Source organism: Myxozyma melibiosi (genome assembly GCF_037950935.1).
Source record: "Myxozyma melibiosi strain Phaff 52-87 chromosome Unknown BZA70scaffold_3, whole genome shotgun sequence".
In the NCBI taxonomy this organism is placed as follows: Eukaryota; Fungi; Ascomycota; class Lipomycetes; order Lipomycetales; family Lipomycetaceae; genus Myxozyma; species Myxozyma melibiosi.
In genome coordinates, this window is record NW_027042917.1 from 108,440 (window position 1) to 127,130 (window position 18,691).

The following is an 18,691-nucleotide window of genomic DNA, read 5'->3' on the forward strand; positions in this document are numbered from 1 at the left end:
TTGTGGATAAAAAATAAAAATAAAAACTCTCAGCCGAGTCATAGTTTCATTCATCGTCCACTCAACAAGATTTTTCTCTTCGCTATTTTACTCCGCACGCTCCTCCACTTCCGCACGCTCCTCCGCCCGTATAAAACTGTACAATACATACTAATATCCAGAGAATTATACACAGCAATGTCTGAGAAATCATCTACTCCGCGTCCGCCCGTCGACGACAAGTTGCTGGCGGCTAATACCTCGTTCACGCTCAAGACCGGGCTTGCGCAGATGCTCAAGGGTAGGATTACTCACTGCTCTTTACTATTATCTCTTTACTAATGATGCATTCTTATGTCTAGGTGGTGTTATCATGGAGTAAGCATGTCTGAAGACTCAATTCCATCTCAATTCAACCGTATCACATCAACTGACCTCGTCTAGCGTCGTTAATGCCGAGCAAGCGATTATCGCCGAGCGCGCAGGTGCCTGTGCCGTCATGGCTCTCGAGCGTGTGCCTGCTGATATTCGTGCCGAGGGCGGTGTTGCGAGAATGAGCGACCCGAAGCTGATCAACGAGATCATTGACGCGTGAGTGCCTTTTCCTTCTCTTTTCTTCTGATCTGGAAATGTGCTTGGGCTAATGCTGTTTCTAGTGTGTCGATTCCTGGTGAGTTCTGAGATGATATAGTAGAATGAATTTAGGACTAACGTTGTGCAAGTCATGGCTAAATGCCGTATTGGTCACTTTGTCGAGGCTCAGATTTTGGAGTCACTTGGAGTCGACTACATTGATGAGTCTGGTAATTAGCCCTATTTCTTAATTATGAGATTCGATGAGGTAATTGACTAACGTGTTATACAGAGGTTTTGACTCCCGCGGATCAGACGCACCACATTGTCAAGCACAATTTCAAGGTCCCTTTTGTCTGCGGAGCGCGTAACCTCGGAGAAGCGCTTCGCCGTATCAGCGAAGGAGCCGCCATGAGTATGATGAAGCCGTTTGATTCCTGTATGAAGATGAGCTAATGAAGTGATAGTGCGCACAAAGGGTGAAGCAGGAACAGGTGACGTGACCGAGGCAGTTAAGCATATCCGCCAGATCAACCAGGAGATCCGTAAGGCAGCAAACATGCCTGACGAGGAGCTTTTCGTGTATGCGAAGGAGCTTGGTGTTTCGTACCATCTGCTGAAGGATACCGCCCGGAAAGGACATCTCAGCGTTGTCAACTTTGCCGCGTGAGTTACGAGAGCTAAGAGAGAATGGTTTGATATACGGCCTGCTGACTGGTTTTGTATTGTAGTGGAGGAATTGCTACGCCTGCGGATGCCGCGCTGTGTATGCAGCTGGGCTGCGACGGCGTGTTTGTAGGCTCTGGAATCTTTTTGGGGCATAACCCGGAGAAGCGGGCGCGTGCGATTGTGCAGGCAGTCACCCACTTCAACGTAAGTCTACAGAGATTGTGAGTGTGAGAGATGATGCTGACAGTAAATAATTATAGGACGCTAAGGTTCTGGCCGAGGTGAGCACCGACTTGGGTCCGGCGATGGTTGGCCGTACGGTCGAGAGTCTGAAGGAGACCGAGAAGCTTGCCGGCCGTGGGTGGTAATGGTAGAAGGAGTAGATAGTAATGTAGTAGTAGTAGTTAATGTGATATTTTGCAATTACCTGATTTGGAAGTTTAATTTCTGTGACGTCAGCAGGTTAGATCTGTGACTAAGCAAAGGGTTAGAAAAAGCAGTCACACTTAAGATCTGTGCCCCAGAATAGTAGGAAGTAAGTAGAAACAGTGAGTGTATTGTTCTGGGCACAGAAATCAGATAGCAAAGACAAACCCTACAACCACCGGCGGCAGGGCACGCGCAGAGAGTATATGAATCTCAGGAGCCCCGCCCGCTCTTTCTTTCTTCTTCTCTTCTCACCAGCAACTCGTATTCTTTTTGAACAATTTCTTTTACTTCACCTAAAAGAAATCAGGCAGGTGTGTATTTACTACTATTGGATGCAATTGCAATTGATGAATGGTTACTGACTTGTTGCGTTGCTGTAGGATGCGTGCTAAATGGGTATGAATACTCTGAATCACTCACTCGGGGTGGGCAGGAGCAATGGCTAACAATGGTTTTTCGCAATACAGAGAAAGAAGAGAGTTAGAAGATTGAAGCGGAAGCGCCGGAAAGTCAGAGCTAGATCGTATGTTGATTGATTGATTGTGTCTTGAGTGATGGTGATGGATGATACTAACTACTGTCTAGCAAATAAACGTGTCGCGCTCTCTAGTCTTTCCGCATAGTCCTCCAGGCATTTAAGGAGAAGATAACCTGGTTATCTCGTAACGGAGCGACAGACATTCTTGACGGCGTGTTTTGTGGATCGACAGTATAGAAGGAACGAATCAGTCTGAGCGGCAAGGAGACTTGGTGATTGGATTGATCAAGCGTTTATGATTTCTTCTATGGGACCGACAGTGTTTCATGTATCTATATCTCGGGTTCTTGTTTGGAGTGCAGCGGAGGTGATGTAAGTTGCCTGCGCGGCATGACGGAATGGGATGTATGTCGAGATATTGTATATACCGAAAACTTGCTTTGTACTTCTGTTTATTCAATGAATGATTGGAAATGCACTTTGATGTAGACTATTGATCTCTGATCTCTTAAACACATAGACAGTAGTAATGTAGTTGTTGTAACAGAAGCAAGAAAATCTTTCGCTTTGGGAGTTGCCTGAGCCGCACCCGCCAAAGTTGATTATTTTTTTTCTCGTCGACCTCTTCCACATCCACCTCTGCTTCTCTTTACTAACACCCACCACCATGAGCGCGGATCCAGAGCACAGCGGGAAGAAGCGGAAGCATCACCACAAGGAGCACAAGGAGCACAAGAAGGACAAGAAGGAGAAGAAGGCGCGGCTCGAGGCTGACGATGCGGGCGAGAGCGTAGAGCACGGCGTTGATGTGCGTCTTGACGAGCGCAGTACTTTGTTTCTCGGTGTGTTGGCGCTGCTGCTAGTGTTGCTGTTGTGGCGATTATTAACTTGTTGATAGGTCTATTTCCCGGCGTGAATGTGCCGGAGCAGACGACCTTCGAGGCGTACCAGCACAAGGACACAAAGTACCTGATTCACGGCGAAACCGAGCGCATGGAGTTTGACGGGACCAACTCTCCAGAGGAAGATTTGTGGGTGTTATCTTGCTTTTATGTTATTGTGAGCACAGAGCTACTGCTAACTGTTGTGTAGGTACTATGTCGGCATCTATGATCCGGCGACGGAGTCGGTTGAGCTTGTGCATGCGCCGGTGGTGACTGCGGCCCGGACTATCAAAGCGCAGAAGAAGAAGACGATTGTTGACAAGAAGCAGGTTGATGTTCAGGTGTGTCTCCTCTTTTCTTTAAACTGTAACAGACGAAGACAAAAGTGCTAACCACAACTACACAGAACCGCATACAACGAAACGCCCTCGGCGAAGCCTTCGGAACCAAGAAAGCCAAGCGCGCGATCGACGACCTGGCGCGCAACCAGATCGACGCCGACAAGCTCGAGTCCTTCACCGAGTCGATCGTGGACAACATCAAGGCGTCGACGTCGACGCTGCCGTCGGCCGACGAGCTCGCGAAGCAGGAGTCTGAGGATCGACCGATTCCGCCGTGTAAAGAGGACGCGAGCGCTGTCGAGGAGATTTATCCACTCATCGGGGGTCTTCTACAGGCGGATGAGTTCAAGGCGATTCGGATGCCGGTGTCGTTGTTGAGGGAGAAGAGCGCGGAGAAACGGGTGGAGAATTTCCCGGTCAAGAGCTCGAACTACATCAACACGCGCGTCGGGCGGATCCAGAACGAGGCGCAGGTCGAGAAACTCAAGCTGCTGTACTATGCCGCTCTCTTGATTGGCTTTTACGAGAACCGCCGGACAAACAACAAGCGCATGCTGCTCGCCAAGCTGAATCATCCGCCCGAGATCCTCGTCGACGGACTGATCAGACGGTTTGGGGAGTCCAAGGCCGGGCGGGTGGGCAAAGACCTCGAGCACGCGTTCACGGTCACGCCCAAGAACGAAGACAAGCTGCTGTGTTATCTGTTTGCGACCTGTCTCCGCATCGACGAGTACACGGTCGAAGTCCCGCTGCTGGCGTCCGAGCTCTCGATCAGACCGCTGAAAGTGCAGGAGCTGTTCAAGGCGCTCGGGTGTAAGATCAAGCCGTGCACGGCGGGACAGAAGGAGGCGCTGGGGTTGTCGAGCGCGGAGGCGGCGAATTATAAGATGGCGAGCTTGGCGTTGCCGTTTAAGCTGCCGGAGATTGCGAGACGGAAGAGAGCTTCGACTAGGAGATAGTGTGTCGTGTTGTGTTTCTAATTGCATATAAAAGTTCTTCTGTTCATGTAGTAGTTGTATCAATTATCTATCATTATCATACAAAAAATCATCCAAGACCAAACTAATTACCACTCTGCCTCATCAGCTCCTCCACCTCCGCCAACGCCGTCTTCAGTTCCGCCTCACTCCCGCCCTCCGCCGTCGCCCCAGACTCCAACCCAAGCTCATACGCATCCTTCGCATCCCTCAACCTGCCCATATTCTGCAAACACTTTCCCTTCCTATAATGCGCCTTTGTAAACGACCGCTTCAAGAAAATCGCCGCCTCCGAATCCGCAAGCGCCTCCCCCCACGCAGCAGTAGACATGTACGCCTGCGCGCGATTCGAGTACAGCAGACATATCTCCTCGCGCTGATACCCCGCCGCCTCCCACGCCGGCCGCTTCAGCGCCATCTCGATCGCGAGCGTGTACATGCGGATCGCGTCCGCGTAGGCCGTGCGCTTGAAGGCTTGGTTGCCGGAGTCCTTGAGCTTGCGCACTTGCTCTGTCAGGCGGCCGTTGATCTGGTTTGGTGGGGGCGGGACGTCGGCGTTGAGGTTGATGAGGTCCCGGTGGAGGGTGTTGACGGCCGAGAGGGCGGTCGCGAGGGGGTCGTCGGGGGAGGAGGTGGAGGATAGCGAGAGGTGTTTGGTGACGGGGTCGAAGTTGATTGGTACTGGTGTGAAATCCATTGTGCTGTAGTTCAATTGAGCTGTGTGGGTGTATATATGATATGCAGTGTATATATATGATATCTAGTGCAGATATAGATTTGGTGCAGTTGTAGATATCTGATCAGGTGTAAAGGCCACGCGTGAAGAACCAACACCGCAGCGGGGTTTGTGTCGATATCCCACCTCTACAACACTTCCTCAAACTACTTCTCTACATTACTTCCCTACAATACTTTTATACAAAAGATACTCTGCAGAAAGAGATAGATTACTGCTCCTGCTCCAGATACGCCCGCGAAATCTCCTTCACCAAACTCTCGCGCATCACCCGACACACTTTCGCCGCAACCTTCTCCACCCGCTTCCTCTCCCCCTCCTCCTCCACATCGAGCCCATCACCCGCAACGAACTGGACCCGCCAATCAAAGCTCTCACTGTGATTCTTCTGCATCCGCCGACTCTCGACAAACTCGCGCCGCCCCTCACCCAGCACGTCACACAGAAACTCAAAGCTCTGCGAAAACTCCCGCTTGTCTTTCTCGAGCTTGTAAAACAACGTCATGATCTGACTCATGTCCGCGATCGGCAGCAGCATCCCTGATCCTGCTCGCTCGTCCGCAAAGTTCGGCGCGAGTTGGAGAAGCGCTAGTAACTCCGCTATCAGCGCGAGCGCGTACTTGCGCGGTAAATACGCAAACTGAATCAGCGACGCAAGATGCATCGCCGCCTCCTTCAAACTTCCTCTTCCTCCTTCTTCTTCCTCCTCATCCTCTTCTGAGCAAGAACTGCTGATCTGCATCAACTGCTGCCGATAACTATAATAAATCGCATACGGCGCGATAAACTCGCGAATCACATCCGGGCACAACCCCGGCGACGTCAAAAACTCGCCCAAGATAGCGTCGGGCAGAGGACACGCGCCGCCTTGTAGTAAACTGCGCTCGACAAGAGTCCACACGACCGCGCGCGTGTCGACGTAGTTGTGCACGCTGCTGAGCCAGTGTAGCGCGCTGCCGATCTCGTTGCGTGAGAGTTGGAGTTTACTCCAGGCCTGCGGATAGTTAGCCTTTCCTCATTTTTCTTTCATATGAGAAGGAGAGATGCACTTACGGTCACGATCTCGCCTTTTTCTGTGTCTAGTCCGACGTCGTCGCAGACAACCAGTAGATGTTCCACCATCTCCTCATCCTCGGGATATATCTGCGTCACAATCTAAACAACCGTCAGCACTGCATACACTGTAAAAACCACACTCACATCTCATAACTTACATTCCTGATCAAAGTGACATTCTCTTTAACATCCGTATCCCTCAAATACGCGACCCCAACCACAAACAACTCCGGCATCGCAAAACACACCTCAGCATGCCTAATAAACAAATAATCCCTAATCGACGGCCGCTCGATCGTCTCGACGTCGATAAAGTCATCCAGCATGCGCTGCCGATCGCAGAAATCAGCCATATGCGCGGCCACGCAAATATCCAGGCCTTCGGCGCACACGAGCGCTTTGGCGATGTTGTTTGCAAACAAGGCCGCGCAGCCCTCGTCGACTAGCAACGTGCTGTCGATCGGGAACTCCTTCGTCGCGAGATCAAAGTACTCGGTCAGTCGCGCGGGGGACGGGTCGTGAAGCAGGAAAAGCGCGGCAGTGGCTTCCTGCCATGTTTCCGAAAACGCAAAGAGCGTGTTGATGTCGCCGCGGAGGATGCGCGAGAGCGTAGTCAGGCCGTGGCGGAGACCGGGATCGGCAAGCCGGGCGGCGTCGTCGCCGAACGTGATTGCGCGCGCGCGCCATTGCCGGTGGGCGAGGAAAGCCTGGGTGCCTTTTGGCGCGGACTCGAGGACCGAGATTGCGGATTGCAGAACGCCGAGGGTGGCCTGGTCTGGTGCGATGATCGCCGACTGCTTCAAGCAGTTTGAGCACTGCAGAAATAAACCTCTTGTGGCGGTCAGATGGACGAGGTTCCAGAACCCGGGCTGGTCGACGGGTCTGAGCGAGGTCATTATATCCCTAGTCTCCTCCGTCGTCGGCCGCGGCATCGACTGGTTCAACCAGTTCATGACGGCTTCTGCGCGCGTCACGCTCGGATCGACAAAGTAGGTCGCGACAAGGCAGTGGCAGAGCACGTAAGCGTCCGAGAGCGAGGGCTCGAGTGCGCTCGGCACACGACGGCGCCAGGCGTCGACGACTTGCAGGAATTGGTTTGCGAACCGGGGAAGGATGCGCTCGTCTTCGATCGTGGGTTGTTGTGTTGACGCGGCGGCTTCTTGGGCCGCGAGCTGGAGTTGGATGAAGAGATTATGTGATTCCACAATGAACTGAATAGTTAGTATCTTCTTCTTACATATTTCTTCAACAAAGAACACTCACAGAAGAATACTCTGGCGCCCGCTTCGTGCCCGGCACCAAAGCAGGATACAGCTTTGTCTCCTCAGGCAGCACCGGGCCGTCGACTTTATCTGCTTTGAGGTGCTTGCGCGCGATCCAGGCCGCGCCTTCGGAAAGGACAGGGTCCATGAGGAACTTGAGCGTGCGGTCGCGTTTGCTGAACTCGGGAAGCATGCCGCGAGCGACTGGTGCGTCGGGGAGGGAGGTCACTCCAAAGTCGTCGTAGTCGTAGTCGTAGTCGTCGTCGTCGTCTTCCTCATCCTCCTCCTCCTCCTCCTCCTCCTCCTCCTGATCACTCTGCTCATCCTCATCCATCTTCTGATGACTCGTCGACGCCATAAAACCCGACGCAGACGCAGAACTCGCTCCAAACATCGGCTGCTTCGAACCACCAAACGAAAACGCGCTGCTGCTGCTGTTGTTGCTCATGAACCCGCCGCTGTTCGCACCCACGCCAAAATTAAACGTCGGCTGCGAACTCATCGTGTTTGAATGTAAATACACAGACCTTTCTTCAACTAAACACAGACTCCGCTGTCGGGATCAGCAGCTGTTGCGGATCAAAAGCGGAGATGGACGCGTGTTTACGGTCGCAGAGGAGAAAAAGAAATTTAAACTTTATCTCTGCTCCTCATCGACCTTCACTTTTACTCAGTTATTCTACTGCTCTTCTTCTACTACTCGTCTTATCAGGTTGAAAGAAAAGAGAAAAGATCTATTCAGTCTGCAATACACTACTAGTCAGTTCCGCAGGCGCAGCCTGCAGCGTGTCATCCGCATCGGCCGTGATATCAAAGTAATGCTCAGGCTTGAACGGCCAATTCTCAAACGCGAGCAAGAGCTCGATAAACTCCTCGTTCGAGAGATCGATCGGGTGCTTGGCCATCATCTTCGCCGGAAGCTTCTGGCTGAGGTACTCTGGCGCTCCGGGCCCGAGCGACGAGACCGCGCTGCTGAGCGCGACTGAGCTCAGGATGAACAGGTTGCGGAAGACGTACTCGACCGCTGGCATCGAGACTTGGTCTTCCCACGCCTGGATCGGCTTCGGCTTGATATCGAGCAACACAAGCTCGTCGCGCCCGAGTACGTCGGCGGAAGTCAGCTGCACGGGGTTGGCATCCAACGTTTTCTTGTTGTACGGCACCGGCGCAAACTCAGTAGTCTTCTCGCGCACGTCTGAGCCCACGCGACCCAATTTCTTTTGTGCTTGCGCCCTTTTGATTTTTATCGCCTTCGCGAAATCCTTGTGCTCGTAGAAAGTCGCCACGGGTGTGATGTCTGTGAATAGTCCCGCGAGCGCGGCAAGTCGTCCGCGGTGGCGTTCGCCCTGCGTGAGCGTAACCTTCGACGCGACGCTCGCGGTCGTCCATAGCAGCATCCTCACGCAGCCATAGTGCTGCAGCCAGTTGCGGTACATGACCGTGACGAGGAACTGGTCGAGCAGCTGCTTAGACTGGCTCGTGGTCAAGTTTCCGATAACAAGCAGCGACGGGTTGATCTTGTCGGATGGCAGTTTCTGGGGGTTGATGCCGCCGTACTTGATCAGCGAGGTGTACACGCTCCATTTGTAGGGGTCGACTGCGATCGGGAGCATCGTGGGGAGGTCGGAGTTGAGTTTCTTGGAGTATTCGTGGAAGGCGGGGATGTGTTCGAGGGCGACGTGTCGCGAGGGCTTTGTCAGTTCGCAGACTGCCCGTCCCCAGACTCCTGTGCCTGCTGCTGTTAGAGAGGAGAAGATAGAGAGAGAGTAGGAGATACTTACATGGATACAGCTCGATAATCTCATGCTCGCCAGATTTATACACCTCAGTAAGATCCAACTCGTTCAATATCTCACCTACAAGTATTCAGTCAGTCACCTCATCTTCAACTCTTCATTATCACCACACCACCTACCACAACGCTCATAATTCACAAACGAAGTCCGATCGTACAGCTTCCGCTTAAACACCTCCCTCATCTTCTCCGGATCAACAACGCCGGGCTGCACGTCCTGCGCCACCCTCTTTGCCTGCGTCCACACGTTTCTCGGCTTAGCTGGTTGCTCTGCTGCTGCTGCTGCTGTCGCTGTTTCTGTTTCTGTTTCTGTTGCTGTCGCTGTCGCTGTACCGACGTACCTGCGCGACAGAGACATCTGCACAGACACATTCGACCGCTGAACCAACCGGAATGGTCTCTTCATCATCTTTGTACTTGTCGCCATCGTTGTTGTTCTGAAGAGGAAGAGGAAGAGGAGGAAACCGACGAGCGGCGGCGAAAATATTTGGGAGTTGCAAACCTTGTTTGGTGGCTTTACAATATTTCTTCTTTCTTCCTGTTTACTATTACTATCTACTATATAACATATCGTTATAGATATAACTACTTGTATATATATATCACATCACTAACAAGTCTCTGCAAATGATCAGAATGAATGAAAACAATCGGACGCCGACCGCCCTACAATGAATCAATGAATGCCACAATAACTCAACTCGATAACCATCCAAGCAATAGATCAATAAACATCAAAAGAACTGAGGAGGACCAAGCTGCTGCTGCTGCGACGGTGGCTGTAACGTATCCGAGATCTGAATCGGCGCAAGATGATGCATCGACATTATATTCTGCTGCTGCTGCTGCTGCTGCTGCGGTGGATCGAGAACTCGCGGTAGACTCTCGTGCATGTGCGGCAACGACGATCCCGGCGGCGGCAGATGCGCTGGCTGCATCCCTTGAAGTCTGCCGTATCCACTCACGCCCGCAAGATCATACACCGCCTCTCGCGGCGGCAACGTCATTCCCTGTGGCGGCTTTGCCAGATTCAGCATCATGCTCTCCCCGTCTTGCTGCTGCTGCTGCTGCTGCTGCTGCTCCTTCTGCTGCCCATCAACAACACCATCACCAACCTTCGCAAGCTTACTCGAACTCTTCCCTCTCCCCTTAATCCCCTTATTCGCGTTCCGATACAGATCCGCAAAATACCCAAACAACTCCCGATCCTCGCTCGGAATCGCGGCCTCGTCGTAATCCGCCTCCACATACACCTGGAACTTTTGCGCAAGCGTCTCCAGCGCTTTCGCGTGGAACTTGTTCTGATGCGCCTTCAAGTTTCCCAGCTGCGTAAACGTCTTTGTGCATCCGTCCAACTTGCACAAAAATGGCCGGTAATCTTCATGAATCAAAAGATGCGCTCGCACGTTTCCCCGCTGCGCGAACCGCTTATTGCATAGCTCGCAAACAAACGGCTTTTCTCCTGTATGACTCCGCTTGTGCGTCTATTATACCTGTTAGTTCAATTTTCTTCAAAAGCCCTTCTATAAAAACAAAACAACAAAATCTCACCCGCAGATTCCCTCGCTGCGAAAACCGCTTGCCACACCCGGGCACATCGCACACATACGGCCTCGACCCGGTATGACTCCGTCCATGCACATCCAGATGCGTCTTTTGTGTGAAGATCTTGCCGCATCCCGGATGAAGACAAGGATATGTCAGCACCCCCTTGCATTTCTTCTGCCTTCCGTCTTGTTTCTGTGGCTGTTGCTGCTGTTGTTCTTGTTGTTGATGTTGTTGCTGTTGCTGCTGTTGCTGCTGCTGCTGCTGCTGCTGCTCTTGTTGTTCTTGCTGATTCTGTTGCTCTGCCTGTGCCTGTGCCACACTCTGCTCGCCATCAAACGGGAAATACGACCCCGACCCCTCCCCCGGCGTCGTCGACGGCGTCTTACTCTTCTTCAACTTCTCCCGCGCCTGGATAATAACCATCAGATGATCCACCTGCGTAGCCCCCACCGCTGACGCACTCCCCTCGCTAAAGTTCGTCGGTGACCTGCGCTTCGGCTTATTCCGGCTCGAATACACCGACGACGCACTCACCCGCCGCTCAGGCGTCCGCGGCGGTCCCGACGTCGGATTCGGAGTCGCAGTCACCGACGACGGGGTCGATGACGTCGTCGGCGTCGTTACCGAAGGTGTAGAGGCCGCAGACGATGACGACGTGTTGCGCATGATCTGCGGCGATGAATGCGCTCGGCCGAGGAACGACAGCGGTTGGTGCGGTCGGTGCAGGTACTGGATCGACGAGGAGGAGGACGCCCGCCGCGACTGTGGCGGGACGAGGTTGAGAGGCGCGGAGGTGGTGGTGGATGCAGATGCGGATGCGAATGCAGAAGTGGATGTGGGTGTGGTGGATGACGGCGGATCAAGACTGAGCAGACGCAGAGGTGAAGAAGCAGCGACCGAGAGCGTGGGTGTTTCGACCGGCGTGTTTGCGGCAGAGGATGTAGATGCGATAGAGAGGTAGGACGACGAGCCGCCACTTGCGATCGAGGAGGAGGAGGAAAGAGTGGATACGGATGGCCGGTGGAAGGATGACTGCGGGGAGAAGTGGTGCATGTCCGCAGCAGATATAGTAGAAGAAGATGATGAAGAGGAGGAGGATGTAGAAGAAGAAGAGGAGGAGTAGGGGTATTGCTGCTGCTGCTGCTGGAGGACGGCAGGCGGCGAGTCAAAGTAGTCGTGCATGGCATGGAAGGAGTTGATCTTCGCAGCAGTTGCCTTAAGCTGAGTAGAAGGAGTCTGCAGGCCGCTGAGAGAGTCGAGGGGTTTCGGGACGGTGGAAAGAGGAGAGGAGAGAGAGGAGAGCGAGGAGAGCGAGGAGATGGAGGCGGATGAGATGGAGGAGACTGACGGAGGCGGCCGAGGATGCTGCAGCGGCGAAGCAGAGTAGGGGTATTGGTAGAAGGGTTGTTGTTGTTGTTGCTGCTGCTGCTGTTGTTGCTGTTGTTGAATCAACTGCTGCTGTATCTGTTGCTGCTGCTGCTGCTGCTGCTGCTGCTGCTGCTGCTGAGGCCAATGCAAATCCATGGCTGCATCATATGACGACGCAGGCTGCAAAGGCGGAAGATGCGAAGACGCAGAAGGCGAAGACACGGAAGCAGATTCGGTGAATCCAAACGGCTGACGAAGACGAGCAGACTGATCTGACGGCGGAAAGAGATGCGGAAGGTGACTGTGAAGAAGATGAGTCGACGGCAGCGGGTGGGAGGAAGGCTGCTGCTGCTGCTGCTGCTGCTGCTGCTGCTGGAGCAGAGAGTGCGGGAGAGAGTGGTTTCCCTGCTCCATGGTAGGAGGGTATGAAGGGTATGAAGATATAAAAGAGAAGAAGAGACAAAGAAGAGAAGAAGAGAAGAGAAGAAGAAGAGGTGAGGAATAACTGAAGAAGAGTAGCCAAAGTGAAGATAACACCGCCGCGAGCAAAAGCTGCTGCTGCATCGCTCACCTCACCACAACACCTCGAATACACAAACAAATACAACAAACAAACACAGTACAATAAATACAGTCAACAAACTATTTCTTAGCACTTTTACTCTCATCTACATCTCCATCGACATCTGAATCTGCCCTCATCCCCGCTTACGTACGCGCTTACAAACACGCAGATCAAATCTCGAATCAAGATCCGCTCCACAAAACCCGCTTGCTGACTTCCAAATACAATAACAATTACAATGTTAACACAATAAGACTATAATAACACTAAACAACAAAAACAATTTCAATAAACAGTAACTTCCTCTAGCCATCTCTTGACCAGACTCCTCTTTCTTTCATAATCGCTCAAAAATAATAAAAACTATCAAAACACAACTAACTTATCATCTACTCGCTCACTCACTGCTGCCCAAGCACGCTGTACCGCCAGATCCGTGCCCGGCAGTCTCCGCTTCCCGTCGCAAACAGCTTCCCGCTCGGACTCGGCGCAACAGAAATAACACTGTTCTTATGTCCCTGCAGCATCAGCTGTGCCTGCGCCGTCCGCGGATCCCAAAACTGCACTCCGCGATCCTTCGATCCCGACAGCACCCACTGTCCATCCGGCGTCAGCGCAACCGACAGCACAAAATCCTTGTGCCCCGTAAACGTCTTCACACACACTCCTCCCTTGTGGCTTCCCGACAATCCCCGGGCTGACTGCAACTCCCAGAGCTTGATCGTCTTATCAAGCGATCCCGACACAAGATCCTTGCCGTTCGGTGCAAACGCAACCGAGTACACACTGTCCTTGTGTCCGTCCGGTGCCTCCAGCCGCTCAACCAAAAACCCAGTGCTCGCATCCCACACCCGCACGCTCTTGTCCAGCGATCCCGCCGCAACAAACCGTCCGTCTGGCGAAAACGCAACAGTAGTCACGCCGTCCTCAATCGACAACGTCAGCACACACTGTCCCCCTTCCATATCCCACACCCGCACCGTCCGGTCTCCGGATCCTGACGCGATATGCCGTCCGTTCCGCGCAAAGTCAAGCGAATATATATCCTGCTCGTGCCCGCTAAATTGGTGCCGGATCGTCTTCGTCTTGATATCCCACACCCGAATCTGCTTGTCCTCCGCTCCCGTCGCCAGATACCGGCCGTCCGGCGAAAAGCACACACTGCGAATGTATAGATCTCCTTCCCGGTCAACCGACTCGTCCTGCAAATGACATATCCGCTGTCCCGTCTGCACATCGTAAATCTGCGCGGATCGGTTGCATCCCGTCGCAACATACTTCCCATCAGCAGAGAACCGCACGCAGCACACAACCGAGTGATGGTCCAGCGTGTGCACAAGATCAACGTCCAACACCCGCGGCGCGCGGTCATTGTAAATCACAAACCAGTCGTTCGCCTGCTTCTTGTACTCGTTCGGCACCCGATCAAAGTCCAGATCAGCGAGGTTGTTGCCCTGTGGTGGTCCAGGGCTCGCCCGCGCAACGTGCGGCGACGATCGCGAGTCAAGCACCCGTCCCTGCGACATCTGCGGTGTCGTGGCCGCCGCTGCAGGAGCAATAGGAGCCGCAGATCCCTGCTGTGCCTGCTGCGCCTGTGCCTGCTGTCCCTGCGGAGTCTGAGCGGCCGCCTGAGGTGCAGCCTGCGACGGCGGAGCAGCGCCGCCCTGAGGTGCCTGATTGTGGTATCCGTTCAAGTAGCCAGAGGCCCCGTATCCGGCCTGGCCTGGAGGTGGCTGCTGCGGCTGTCCGCCGGCCTGTGCACCAGTGCTGTCTTGCGGAGGTGCAAGTGCTGCGCCGGTAGGTCCGCTCTGGCCAGACATGATCCCTTGGAACACGTTCGACGAAGAGTGGCCGAGCGATGGCGGCGCTGCGCTCGACGCTCCAGAGGCGGGCTGCTGTGGTGGCACGGGTGCGCCTTGGGAGACGGACTGGACCGAGGCCGGGATATGTCCGCCCCGGGCTTCCAGTTCCCGTTTAAGGCGCGCTATTTCCTCCTCGTAGCTGCAATGAATGTTAGCAGGACTGCAGTAAACAATAAAAGTAGGAATAACAAGAGGAATGCATACTGGTCCTTCATTTTCCGGTGGTTGAGCTCGAGCTCGTAGACATTTTGTCGGATCTGCTGCATCTCTGCGGCCTGGGAGTTGTCTGGAGAGTATGTTAGCGGTGTGAAGAAGAAGGGTTAGGGGTGCGGCGCAGATGGAGGCGGTTGGGGAGGTGGTCAGGGGTCTGTGTGAGAGCGAAGGAGAAGGAGAAGACAGCGGCGGGCTGATGGATTGGCGAGATGGGCCTGACCGGAAGCGGATGCGGCGGACGCAACATGCCAGAACCCAGACTGCACCCGACACACTCCGACCACAATACACCCATCTGCAAGGAGAGACAGTGGATAAACAATAATACAAAGAAAAGGAGAGCAGGGAATAAAAAAGGGTATAGGATAGGATGACGAAATGTGAAAAATAAATGAAAAATAAAACGAGTGGTATGACGAGATGTGGGATACTCCTCATCCCTGCCCTATGCTCTGGCTGCAGTGCTCCGCACGCAACTAATCGTCACAGTACAGAATCGCAAAACACCGAATCTCATATAGATGACATCCACATAATAAACCCACAGTTCGGCAAATGATGGATAGGGCTCGGTTGTGGAGCGGGTGGGGCTGGAGGGGGCTGGGTCGAGGGTAGCGATAGCAAAGGGGGGAGCGGACAGCAGCGACGAGCTGAGAGAGCGAGCGAGAGAGATGGGGGAAGATGGAATAAAGTCGAGAGAGTGAGAAAAAAGATTGGTTTGAATTGATTCGTGGTGGTCGTGTGTGGGGTAATTGTGAGGGTGCGTGGTAGAGAGGAGCGGGCGGAGGCAGGAGGCAGAGTGACAGAGGGCAGAGGAGGAGGTGGGGTATTGCAAAGAAGCACAGTGATGAGTTTGTGCACAAATAAACGAGGAAAAAAAGATGAAGTAGAATAAAGATAAAATAGAAGAAAAAATAGACTAAAAAAAAGCACGAAAAAAGCACGAAAAAAGACAAGGCAAAGAAGGAAGCACCTACACTTGTGATCAAACTCATCCTTGTGCATGCGGTAGAGCGAAGCCTCGTTTGTGACTGTTTCAAACTCCTGCTTCAGGGTCTCGAGCAGCTCGTTGATGCGCTGCTGAGAAGGAGGCATGATGGAGCGAGGGTAGCTCATCGTGGATCGGCGTAAGCAGGTGAGATGAGAGCGAGGGGGGAGGTAGGCGAGAGAGGAGAGAAGAAGAGAAGAAGAAGAAGAAGATGCTTAGTAGAACAACAAGCAAGAGCGCAGATAGGATTAGTCGAATAGATGGTAAACCCGCGGCTTTCCAGAGCAGCAGAGAAAGTGGTGAAGAGGAAGAAGACGAGACGCACGGCGGCTTAGTTGTTGACTCGACGCGAGCAGGCCCCGATCGAACAAAATGTCCGCCGCTGCTCGAAAAAGCAACGTTTAACTGCCCAGCGCTCGGACCATAAACCCGAACCCTGCTCTGCCGCCGCACTTTGTAATGTCTTAGTAATCGCTTTATCATCTTTATCTACTCCTCCTCCGTAAACAGGAACTTCCAGTCCTCCACCTCCTCTACGTTCTGCCGCAGCCGGTTCCGCATCGTCTCCACCGTCTCGGACCCGAGCAGTAACCGCATCGGCGGCTGCTTGCACTGCGCCAGCTATTACCTCTGTTAGCTCTGTCTTGCACTCACACTACCACCGCTCCACTCTGCTTTACTTACCTCCCATATGATCTCGCCTATCTTGGCCACCCCCGTAGCCCGGTGCGCCGACACCCACAGTATCAGCCTCCGCGCGTGCTCGGCCGGAGTGCCCTGGTACTCCTCCCCCATCGGCTTGATCACAAAGTGCCGCCATGCCGGCGCTCGCTTGGTCGTCGCATCCCTAGACAATATAATCATCAGCACCACGTAGACCCACTAGCCGTCACTAGCTCATCATCACTCACTCCTCAACCGTTCCCGGATACACCAGCGTAGCCTTCCCGCCAAACCCCTCAATCTCATACGCAAACGTCTCAATCATCCCCTCCACCGCCCACTTCGTCCCGCAAAACGGCCCCATGCCCGGCACCCCCAGCATCCCCGCGATCCCGCTGATAATCACATACCTCCCCTTCCCGCGCATCCGCATATACGGCACCGTCGTCTGGATAATATGAAACAGGCCCATCACGTTCGTCTCGAACTGCTCGCGCACATCGTGCTCGTCCTGCTCCTCGCACGGCGCCACAACTCCCACGCTCACCGTGTTCACCACCACGTCAATCCGACTCCACCGCTGCAGCGTCTTGTCCACCACCTCCTTCACCATCGACCGTAGTCGAATGTCGCACCCTATCGTAAGCAGCCGGTCGGCCCACTCCGGAGGCACCGTCACAGACGTCATCACGTTCCTCGAACATGCAACAACCACGTCTCCGCGCTCCAGCACCGACCGACAGATCTGACTTCCTATTGTGCCTGTAGCCCCAAAGATCTAAAAAGCACATCCTGGTTAGCACTCAGTCTTCGAATCGTACATCAACCGAGACTATCCCCACTCACCAACCACACTTGCTGCTTCGACGACGCGCCCGTGCTCGGCAGCCCGCACTCTGCAGGCCAATTCGCCCCCGCAACACTTCCAAACATAGGCACACTCCCCTCCCTCAGTCTCTGCTTCGACGCCGTACTCTTCCCCTGTGCGCCGCCACTACTCCCGATCCCGCCGTACGCCCGCAGCAAAGGGAAGTAATCTGACCCCGACCCTGTGCCCGGCAGTAATCCGCTCCCGCTCCTGCTCCTGCTCGTGTCGTCTGTACTGCTGGTCTTGCTTTGTTTTCCATTCCTGCTGCTCGTACTCATCCTCTGTCCTCCTAGAAACTGTGACGCTGCCGCTGCTCCTGGCGCTGCCGCTGTAGATGGCGACGCGGACCGTCGCGCGGTCGTCGGGGTAAGAGAGATGATCTCCGGCGGCGCGGAAGCAGACGCTATGCTCTCGTCTTCGGATGCCAACACACTGTTTATATCCATCTCCTGTATCTCAATATACTTGCAGACAATCAACTACTCGCATCAGATCTGCCCATCGTAGTCGGGCTTGCGGACAGACCAAACACCGATGGCTTAGTGGAAACAGAGTTTCGTCTTCCCCGGCGCGGCGTCGGACGCCTTTGTTAACTCATGTCATTTAATGTCACTTATCGACTGGGAGATGTCTTTATTCTACAATATCTCTCTAATTTATTCATATTTCATTGTGTTCTGACCTACTTTTGTTATTTTACTATACCCCTCCTCAACCAACCAAGAACCCACAAAACAAATAAAAAACTCCTTCAGCACTCAGTAACCATCCTCTTCATTGAGATCAAGAGATCAAAAGGTCAGTTCGCAGCCACAGACTGCAAATACTGCACCCTGTACTGATTCTCATCGCACGGTCTCGGCAGCGGCGTCCACTTCGGCTCATCCTTAAACAACCGCATCGCCTTGACATAGTCCGTCGCCGTCGTCGTGAACCGGTGATAAATCCCCGCCGGCAAGATAATCAAGTCCCCCTTGACGAGCTTCATGCGCACCCACCGGTCCTCGAGATCGCGCACGTCAAAAAACCCTTCGCCGTCGACAATGTACCGGATCTCCTCGTCCTCGTGCAGATGCTCCTTGTAGAAGATCTTGACCTTTTCTTCGTACACGTCCGCGCCGAAACTGGCGGGAGAAATGCAGATCTCGTCTTTGTTCTTGTACGAGCGCTCCTTAGCGAGCGCGTCAACCTGCGAGAGCGCCTCCTCGCCAGAGAAGAAGTAGGCAGACACACCCAGCTTGGCGATGTCGGCCGCCGACAGGTCCTTGCCGGAGTAGTGGTCGTCGCGCTGGTCGCCCTACTCAGTGTCAGTCATCAACACCATATCTCATAAAACAAACAAACAAAGCCATACCTCAACGTTGTCGTAGTAGTAAATATGCATCTTGTCTTGTCTTCCTAATCCTAAACAGCAGCAAAGAACGAGAGAGAAGCTGC

General features: G+C 53.5%; 9 protein-coding genes across 9 annotated transcripts; 2 read left to right on the forward strand and 7 right to left on the reverse strand.

Moving 5' to 3' along the window:
* The first annotated feature begins 43 nt into the window (after positions 1 to 43).
* Positions 44 to 1,652, forward strand: BZA70DRAFT_275604 (pyridoxine biosynthesis protein pyroA). The gene is made up of 9 exons (XM_064912176.1): positions 44 to 280; positions 342 to 357; positions 424 to 570; positions 636 to 649; positions 702 to 782; positions 845 to 967; positions 1,020 to 1,218; positions 1,284 to 1,425; positions 1,482 to 1,652. The coding sequence occupies exons 1-9, from the start codon at positions 178 to 180 to the stop codon at positions 1,587 to 1,589; spliced, it is 933 nt and encodes a 310-aa protein (XP_064769092.1). The 5' UTR covers positions 44 to 177; the 3' UTR covers positions 1,590 to 1,652.
* A 1,143-nt stretch (positions 1,653 to 2,795) lies between these two features.
* BZA70DRAFT_298885 (DNA-directed RNA polymerase I subunit A49) lies at positions 2,796 to 4,312 on the forward strand (the record flags this gene model as incomplete). The annotated part of the gene is made up of 4 exons (XM_064914632.1): positions 2,796 to 2,936; positions 2,957 to 3,159; positions 3,221 to 3,353; positions 3,419 to 4,312. 4 exons carry the CDS (start codon positions 2,796 to 2,798, stop codon positions 4,310 to 4,312), a joined length of 1,371 nt encoding a protein of 456 aa, XP_064769093.1.
* A 44-nt stretch (positions 4,313 to 4,356) lies between these two features.
* On the reverse strand, positions 4,357 to 5,195 carry BZA70DRAFT_123071 (uncharacterized protein). The gene has a single exon (XM_064909514.1). The coding sequence runs from the start codon at positions 5,025 to 5,027 to the stop codon at positions 4,416 to 4,418; it is 612 nt and encodes a 203-aa protein (XP_064769094.1). The 5' UTR covers positions 5,028 to 5,195; the 3' UTR covers positions 4,357 to 4,415.
* Position 5,196: 1 nt separating this feature from the next.
* On the reverse strand, positions 5,197 to 8,032 carry BZA70DRAFT_123065 (Nup85 nucleoporin-domain-containing protein). Its single transcript, XM_064909513.1, has 4 exons — positions 7,386 to 8,032; positions 6,281 to 7,333; positions 6,120 to 6,221; positions 5,197 to 6,060 (listed from the first exon to the last, which is right to left on the reverse strand). The coding sequence occupies exons 1-4, from the start codon at positions 7,884 to 7,886 to the stop codon at positions 5,278 to 5,280; spliced, it is 2,439 nt and encodes an 812-aa protein (XP_064769095.1). The 5' UTR covers positions 7,887 to 8,032; the 3' UTR covers positions 5,197 to 5,277.
* A 21-nt stretch (positions 8,033 to 8,053) lies between these two features.
* On the reverse strand, positions 8,054 to 9,506 carry BZA70DRAFT_255765 (ribosomal RNA adenine methyltransferase KsgA/Erm). The gene is made up of 3 exons (XM_064910788.1): positions 9,300 to 9,506; positions 9,166 to 9,240; positions 8,054 to 9,116 (listed from the first exon to the last, which is right to left on the reverse strand). Exons 1-3 carry the CDS (start codon positions 9,361 to 9,363, stop codon positions 8,119 to 8,121), a joined length of 1,137 nt encoding a protein of 378 aa, XP_064769096.1. The 5' UTR covers positions 9,364 to 9,506; the 3' UTR covers positions 8,054 to 8,118.
* A 962-nt stretch (positions 9,507 to 10,468) lies between these two features.
* Positions 10,469 to 10,856, reverse strand: BZA70DRAFT_224194 (uncharacterized protein; the record flags this gene model as incomplete). Its single annotated transcript, XM_064910202.1, has 2 exons — positions 10,469 to 10,663; positions 10,731 to 10,856. Coding segments are annotated over 2 exons (321 nt in total), but the record flags the coding sequence as incomplete, so codon positions are not given.
* Positions 10,857 to 13,061: 2,205 nt separating this feature from the next.
* BZA70DRAFT_288456 (WD40-repeat-containing domain protein) lies at positions 13,062 to 15,830 on the reverse strand (the record flags this gene model as incomplete). Its single annotated transcript, XM_064914036.1, has 3 exons — positions 13,062 to 14,661; positions 14,727 to 14,808; positions 15,713 to 15,830. The coding sequence occupies 3 exons, from the start codon at positions 15,828 to 15,830 to the stop codon at positions 13,062 to 13,064; spliced, it is 1,800 nt and encodes a 599-aa protein (XP_064769098.1).
* A 201-nt stretch (positions 15,831 to 16,031) lies between these two features.
* On the reverse strand, positions 16,032 to 17,524 carry BZA70DRAFT_123145 (uncharacterized protein). Its single transcript, XM_064909515.1, has 5 exons — positions 17,382 to 17,524; positions 17,233 to 17,326; positions 16,635 to 17,164; positions 16,408 to 16,570; positions 16,032 to 16,344 (listed from the first exon to the last, which is right to left on the reverse strand). The coding sequence occupies exons 2-5, from the start codon at positions 17,317 to 17,319 to the stop codon at positions 16,213 to 16,215; spliced, it is 912 nt and encodes a 303-aa protein (XP_064769099.1). The 5' UTR covers positions 17,320 to 17,326; positions 17,382 to 17,524; the 3' UTR covers positions 16,032 to 16,212.
* A 400-nt stretch (positions 17,525 to 17,924) lies between these two features.
* BZA70DRAFT_275623 (Acireductone dioxygenase ARD family) lies at positions 17,925 to 18,682 on the reverse strand. The gene is made up of 2 exons (XM_064912177.1): positions 18,609 to 18,682; positions 17,925 to 18,551 (listed from the first exon to the last, which is right to left on the reverse strand). The coding sequence occupies exons 1-2, from the start codon at positions 18,636 to 18,638 to the stop codon at positions 18,054 to 18,056; spliced, it is 528 nt and encodes a 175-aa protein (XP_064769100.1). The 5' UTR covers positions 18,639 to 18,682; the 3' UTR covers positions 17,925 to 18,053.
* Between the last annotated feature and the right edge of the window lie 9 nt (positions 18,683 to 18,691).

Bases quoted from the DNA above. Each gene is read 5' to 3' on its own strand.
- BZA70DRAFT_275623 (XM_064912177.1), bottom strand. From the start codon at position 18,638: ATGCATATTTACTACTACGACAACGTTGAG. The intron at 18,552-18,608 runs GTATGGCTTTGT...GACACTGAGTAG, and splicing joins ACTACTACGACAACGTTGAG to GGCGACCAGCGCGACGACCA.
- BZA70DRAFT_123071 (XM_064909514.1), bottom strand. From the start codon at position 5,027: ATGGATTTCACACCAGTACCAATCAACTTCGACCCCGTCACCAAACAC.
- BZA70DRAFT_255765 (XM_064910788.1), bottom strand. From the start codon at position 9,363: ATGAGGGAGGTGTTTAAGCGGAAGCTGTACGATCGGACTTCGTTTGTG. The intron at 9,241-9,299 runs GTAGGTGGTGTG...GAATACTTGTAG, and splicing joins TGTGAATTATGAGCGTTGTG to GTGAGATATTGAACGAGTTG. The intron at 9,117-9,165 runs GTAAGTATCTCC...TAACAGCAGCAG, and splicing joins GATTATCGAGCTGTATCCAT to GCACAGGAGTCTGGGGACGG.
- BZA70DRAFT_275604 (XM_064912176.1), top strand. From the start codon at position 178: ATGTCTGAGAAATCATCTACTCCGCGTCCGCCCGTCGACGACAAGTTG. The intron at 783-844 runs GTAATTAGCCCT...CGTGTTATACAG, and splicing joins CGACTACATTGATGAGTCTG to AGGTTTTGACTCCCGCGGAT. The intron at 968-1,019 runs GTATGATGAAGC...ATGAAGTGATAG, and splicing joins CAGCGAAGGAGCCGCCATGA to TGCGCACAAAGGGTGAAGCA.
- BZA70DRAFT_123145 (XM_064909515.1), bottom strand. From the start codon at position 17,319: ATGTTTGGAAGTGTTGCGGGGGCGAATTGGCCTGCAGAGTGCGGGCTG. The intron at 17,165-17,232 runs GTGAGTGGGGAT...TGTGCTTTTTAG, and splicing joins CGAAGCAGCAAGTGTGGTTG to ATCTTTGGGGCTACAGGCAC. The intron at 16,345-16,407 runs GTAAGTAAAGCA...CAGAGGTAATAG, and splicing joins TAGGCGAGATCATATGGGAG to CTGGCGCAGTGCAAGCAGCC.
- BZA70DRAFT_123065 (XM_064909513.1), bottom strand. From the start codon at position 7,886: ATGAGTTCGCAGCCGACGTTTAATTTTGGCGTGGGTGCGAACAGCGGC. The intron at 7,334-7,385 runs GTGAGTGTTCTT...CTAACTATTCAG, and splicing joins GGGCGCCAGAGTATTCTTCT to TTCATTGTGGAATCACATAA. The intron at 6,061-6,119 runs GTAAGTGCATCT...AACTATCCGCAG, and splicing joins AAAAAGGCGAGATCGTGACC to GCCTGGAGTAAACTCCAACT.